This window comes from Erithacus rubecula (genome assembly GCF_903797595.1).
Source record: "Erithacus rubecula genome assembly, chromosome: 22".
NCBI lineage: Eukaryota > Metazoa > Chordata > Aves > Passeriformes > Muscicapidae > Erithacus > Erithacus rubecula.
Window position 1 is genome coordinate 4,804,070 of NC_136674.1, and position 6,578 is coordinate 4,810,647.

Sequence of the window (6,578 nt, forward strand, 5' to 3'; positions counted from 1 at the left end):
GGCCTTGAAAACAGATCTGTCCATCAGTGCTGAGAGGTTGGACAGAGGAACAAAGAGGAGCTGTTCTCTGTCAGGCAATCAGAGACCTGTTGGGGTGGGAAGGGACCTCTCAAGACCAAGGTCAGCTAGTGCAGGTTGTCCAGGAGTGCAGATGATTGTGTTTTGAGTATCTCTGGCTAGAGACTCCACAGACCCTTTCTGTCAAAGGTTTAGATCCCTCTGTCTGGGGAATCCAGACTAGAAGCACATCCAAGACTCTGCTTCAGAAATGTATAAACTTTTGGTTCCCTGGCAGACAGAAGCAAAATATTTTTGTCTTGGGTAAGGTAAATAAATGCATGTTGCAGTATGTATCACCTTACTTTTAAACTAATCCTATTTGACCATTGCAACTCTGGAACTTCCTGCAGTTGAGGTATTTTTGCTTAGAATATAACTTTTTTGAATATTTGAAGGTTTTGATTTGCATCTTTCTTTCTAAGTTTAGTTTAACCTGACCCTTTTTAAAAACTGCCCAGTCATGGAAAGAGATGTTAGATGATTCCTGAAATTTATTTTTCCATTAATATTATCTGATACCACACTTGCCAGTCAACAGTGTTTAGTTTGACATAGGATCAGACTTGTCCTCCAAAAAGGAAAACACTAACCTGTTGTGCAGGTTTCACTCACTTCCAAAGGGAGCAAATTGTTATGACCAGATGATAATGATTGCTCAGACACATGTGTTGTCATCTGGATAAAGAGGCCCTGCTTTTAACTTGTAAATATCAATACACTGCTCCCTGTGCAATAGGAGCAGGAGCTGTATAAGCACTTCCACCTGCCCACAGAGCTGCAGAACAAAACAAGTGCTGGATCTGATATTAAAGTGCAGGAGGGAGTTCTGCACATTATGCCTGTCTTGGGATGGTGCTCTCACATTGGTCTGTGTTGTTACTGGGCTGGGAATGCAATCTGACCTGGATGATGTGAACAGTCAAGGTGACACATAATAATGCTGTTGCTTTCTTTGTTGACAGATACCCCTCAACTCAGTTTGGCAGCTTGACAGGGCTGCAGTCGTTGATCAGTGCCCTCTTTGCCCTTCTGCAGCAGCCTCTCTTCATGGCACTGACAGGACCTTTGAAAGGAGACCCCCTCTGGGCAAGTTCTTCTCAGTTTGATGTGAAAACTTGGGGGTTAAGATGATTTTTGGCTCATTTCTTGGGAACCAAAAAAAGACTCCTGTGCATGGACCAAGGTTAAAAACAGCTGTAATTTTGCATGTCCCTCAGTCTGCTGTTACCTTGGTGCTGTGCAGGAGACCTTTCCCTGTGTGAGTAATGACTCCCTGGGCAGGAAAGGCAGTAACCCTTTTGGTGAATGGAAAGGGAGGAAGGGAATGCTTTCCACTAACAGTTAATGTGGTGAGTCAGAATCTGTCAGGTTAAAATGGGTGAGTGTGAGCAAACCTCAAAATGCAGGAAAAACACTCTGACACTTAAGAGCTATGAGCTACAATTAGCAGTAAATTTTGGATTGCTGATTCTAATGTCCAAAAAGCCAAATGGCTGTTGAGGGCAGGGCTAATGTGCTGTCTTGCTGAGAGTCTGGGCAGCTCAATAAAACCATGACATAGGTGGTCTTGGGGAGAATTCTGGTCTATAGGCTACATGTGCCCACGCCTGTTGCTCTTCAAACTTGGTGTGAAACACCTGCAGCTCAAACAGCCCTGCCTGTTGTGTTGAACAAGACTCCCACTGCCATAATCCAGAGTGACAAACTCTTGCAGCATTTAGCTTGTACACACAAGCTGCTCTGGGCATGTAAATATGAAAACAGTGGAGGATGTTGCCAGCACACGGAGCAGGGCGTCTCCTGGTTTGCCCACAGCTGGGTGATGTGGGCTGGGCTCTGACACTGCTGCATGCATGACTGGGTTGTTGTCTTTTCCTAACCAGTCTAACTTTTGGTTTGCTTTCCTCCTGCAGGTGAATGTTGGTTTGCTTGGCCTGAGCCTCCTGGGTTTCTGCCTCCCAATCTACCTGGTCTGCTACAGGCGCAGGCTAGAGAGAGAAAAGAAGCAGAAGCTGGAAGATGCCAAACTTTTCTTCAAAATCAATGGCACTCCCACTGAGGAAGCCTTTGTTTAAACTGGTGCTTCATGTACAACCTCCCCTGTACAAGTTCCTACCACATCTGTGGGTTCTACCTGTGGTGTAAGCCAGGACTTTTCTCCCCTGGCTGTGCCAGTCTTTGCTCCTCACTGGAGTGAGGGCTGGACATCATGACTGAGATTTCCTCAGATATATGGCAGGAGGAGACTTCCCACTCCTTACTCCAAAACATGGGACACTTTTCCTTTTTATAAAGGCCACACAGATATTGTGTCTTAAATTATCCCCTGATCATACTCTCCAGCAGCAGAGAGTTTGCATAGGAATCTGGGGAGAGAAGGAATAGAGGGATGGGGGAAGAGGGAAGACAGACCATAATTTGAGTTTGCAAATGTCACACACACTGCAGTCTCTTCTTCCCCTCTTCCCCCAAACTTGGCTGACAGTCTCGGATGCAAGCTGCACTCTCCCTCCCCAAGGCTTCATAGTGGTCTCTGCTAGATGTGTACCTGGACCCAGTTTTACTGTCTCTCCAGATATATCCCTGTTTCTGAGGCAGGGAAGGGGTTTTTGTTCCTATGTGTATGAGCACAGCTTCAGTGTATTGCTAAATGTTGGCTGCTAGCACTGACAGCTCCCAAACCTTTTATTACTGCAAATGACACAGACTGTGAGCAATGGATCTGCCTTCCACACTGAAATGAAGAGCCTATAGTGGACTGCTGGTCCTAGACCAAGCCTTGTGGGGCCTGGAATTCCTCTTCTTCCCAGTTCACAAACTCACCTGTACGTGTTTTAAACTGTCTGCAGTCCTGGAGCCTCTGAGATAAGAACTGGATCTTCTTTACCGATGAAGTGCTTTGAGACTTGTTGCCTTTTGCCTCTTCCCCCCTGACATGACCCTGGAAGGGGAGCAGCAATGTGTGTTCAGTAAAGTGGAGAAGCTTCTTGAAGCTGAGTTCTGAGGCTTCAGCAACCTTGGTGTTCACATGCTGTGAGCTGAGCTGCTGGTGAAAAGAACCAAGAGTGCAGAACACTCCTTTGAGTCCAGTAACTGGATCCTGTGGATGTGTGGCAGGGTGATGTGATGTCATTTTTCCTTTAGCTTGTTTACCTTGCTATGATAATGGTCACCAAGCTGCTGAACACCAGGTTACTGTGACTGACCAAAATGCTGCCAGTTTGGCTGTTCTAGGAGCCTTCTACAATGTTGATGCTCTGTCTGGACAGAGCACCTGGTGATTGATTGTATGGTGAAGCTGACTGTCAGAGCAATACATGTGGGTAAAGGTGTCCCAGGCCTATTCATGCCAGGGAGGGAATACAAAGGGAATTTTTAACCTGCTTATTTTTATAGAGGTTTTCCTTGTGTCAAGCAGACTTTTCTGCCCTGAACCTTCTTGTTGAGGTCGGTAGCTCAGGCTCTGCAGCCCTGTGTTAAGCACTGCACTGAGTGGAGCTGGTGGGAGCAGGACTGTGCAGGGGTGAGGATGAGCACCCCTGGCTGGTGGCTGCGGGAAGGTTGGGGCAGAAATAAAACAATTACAGAGACCTAGTGGTGGTGTTTTACTGCAAAGCCTGGCAGGGGGCTCAGACATTCAGCTTGTCTATGGTTGGAAAACTACAAAGAACAACATTGCTGCAACCTTCCTGGGAGAAATGACCTGGCAGCTGGGGGTTGGCTCCTTCACTGGGGTTTGAAGGAGACAGAGCCTCAGCCTGGGCAGAGTTTCAGCTTTCCTGGAGAGCCCAGAGCCCTGCAGGCCCCTGGCTGGTGGCAGTGCCAGTGCTCTGTGGGGCAGCAGCGCCATCTCCAGTCACTGCTGTTCTCTCCGTGGTACCTTTCACTCTTTGGTCACTTGGTGCAGAAGGGCTCACCACATCGTGATTTTTTTTTTTTTTTTAAAATGTGTTGCCTTTATTAAATGTGTTTGTTTCAAGGCAGCCTTACTGCCTGCTGTCAACACTGTATTCTGGACGTTTTTGTCTTTTGGTGGTGATTTAGTGAGCTTTCCATCTTTTCTTTGAGCAATAATTAAGAAGGCAGAATTTTGATTAATTTTCATGGTTACCTGTCTTGTCTGAAGTACATGTTCAGAGACACACCAGCAGTGGTACAGCCTGCCTAGACTGCCAGAGGGCTTTGCAGATTTCTGCATTTTATATTACAATACTTAAAAATATTTTGAGAAGAGTCCTGCTCAGAGATCCTTGTGACATGACAATGACAGATTAAGTATGGGGTGTGTGAGCCTCCATCCATAGTCTCAGTGTCCTTGAGCAGAGTTTTGTGTGCTAGCCCAGTATTACTTCCACCTCAGTTTCAGAATTGAATGTGATTTCTTCCACTCTTATGTCACTTAAATGCCTGTTACAAATGTCTCAGCAAAGTAGTGGAATAGAGTGGCATATTTTTAATGAAGTCTTAGTGGAGATGCTGCTGCCTTGTTATTTAGCTGCACATGCTTCAAAGAACACACTTTTATTTCTGCCATCTACCTCCCTATCACAGTTCCCAGACCCTGCCCTTTATTAGGGATATCTTCAAATCCAGTTTCATCTGATAAACTGGTGAATGTGTGTATTTAATGTCTCTGCTGATGTGCCATGCTGGTCAGAAGCTGCTGGTCAGCTGTGAGGAGTAGAGCTCATGTCCTGGTGGGTACAGAGGGAGCTTTTAGCTGTTCAGGGTTGAACAGACAAATTGGATCATATTCTGGGGCCATGCAAAGTCAAACTGTGAAATTCTTTGCTGCAGAATCTTGTGGGGAACAGAAGAAGCATTTTTTTTAAAAAAGGCTGGTTAAACAATGGTCTGATGCATCCACTAACTCAGGGAGATTTTAAGTTGCTGTAAATAAGAAAGTTATGCCAAGGAAAGATACTTCTCTGCATGTTCTGTCTTGTAAGAATTGGTCAAAGCTGGAGGAAACACACTGGGCCAAAGTGAAACACTGGTCTGAACTAATGGGGTGGATTTTATTTTGACAGTCGTGAACCAAACTGATTTCAAGAGCAGGCTCAAATTTATCTATCAAAAACCTGCATCTGCATGCAAGATGTACAAACACTACTGATTGTGGCATAACTGCTTCAGAGCTGCACCTCCTGCAGCTGTGGGGTCAGTGGAGGGCAAGATTCTGCCTTCAGCTTCTTCTACACATTGTCTGGCACAGTGCAGAAACACAGCTGGGGTGGTTGAGCAGGGGCAGTTTGCCTTGTCCCTTGATGTTTGGGGAAATAGAATTATTGGTTAGAATACTTGCTTCCCAGCTGAGTGTTTCCAGGACCAAGAATATTCTTGATGCACTCTCTGTGTGCATGAGCCACCTTGTGGGTAAAAATAAATGGGCTACCCAAGACTAGAGCGTTACAGCAGTTAGCATCAAAAATGCATTTATCTGTATAACTCAAATATAGGTCAGTGTGTTTAACTGCTCTCATAGTTCCTGAATGATGAATTTGTAGGACTTGGGGGTTTTTATGTCTTTTGTACTTCCTTACCCTGATCCATATGGGAAGTGCAAGGAGGGTGGCCATGGGAAAGATCTCTGTGGAAGCAACCCCAGCTGAATGTAAGGAAGCAGAAACCTGACCTGTGAGTACCTGAGAGTCAAAGGTGTTGCTGTGCAAAGTGATTGCACCTTCTGGAGACACTGCTCCCAGCCTCTCACATGCATTTAATATGCATTTGTACTAAAAAAGAATGGAATTCACAGAGTGGGGAATGGAGGGTGACAGCTTTTTGCTTTCACTAATCTGTCAGAACCTAAGCCCTGTTGACACAGCCTTTGTAGCAATAATGCAGTGACACCATGTCAGAAGGAGCAGAGAAAATCTGTGCTGTTCTGCTGAGTAGGACACTTACACTCTGACAGTCACTGAGTAAAGCTATATCTGGATCCTTGAGATCAAACTGGACACAGATGTCTGGGAAGAAAAAAGAGGGTAAATCTTGCTGAGACACCAACTTAACTGCAATGCTGCCACAGCAACTGAAATGTTCAACTCCCACAGCAAAGCCTGGCCTCTCCATGCTCTGTCTGCAAAGGAAAATTGCAGGATAATGAGAGTTTAACTAAGTCTGTAAATCACTACAATGTTTTCAAGTAGGAGATTTCCCTTTTGTCAGGCTGATGAATTTGGAAAACATGCTACAAAATTTAAAGCAGATACTGTAGGGTAAAATGAATTATTTCTTTAAATTACACATACTTGCTACTCTTTTTTTTCCCCCCCTTTGATTTTTTCTGCATCTGCAGAGCTTTTTGGTATTCCCCTACACCCAGTTTAGAAATGCAAAGTGCTCATAATGGAAAATGGTATTATAGTAGGATTCCTGATGGGAACAGACTTGTTTGGGGTTTTGTTTTATTTTTTAAATTAAAAACAAAAAGGCCACTTCTGATTTATAATCCACAATGTTATGTTCTCTGGACTAGCTGAAACAATGATGTGTTATGTAGCTGCAGATGTTAA

General features: G+C 44.8%; 1 protein-coding gene across 1 annotated transcript in view; it reads left to right on the forward strand.

Moving 5' to 3' along the window:
• The window catches only part of SLC43A2 (solute carrier family 43 member 2), a 31,178-nt gene extending 24,703 nt beyond the window's left edge, over positions 1 to 6,475 (forward strand). Inside the window, exons 13-14 of the mRNA XM_079324999.1 lie at positions 1,023 to 1,146; positions 1,974 to 6,475. Coding sequence (XP_079181125.1) covers positions 1,023 to 1,146; positions 1,974 to 2,135 — 286 coding nt within the window. The 3' untranslated portion in view covers positions 2,136 to 6,475. The remainder of the gene's footprint in view (positions 1 to 1,022; positions 1,147 to 1,973) is intronic.
• The last annotated feature ends 103 nt before the right edge of the window (positions 6,476 to 6,578 follow it).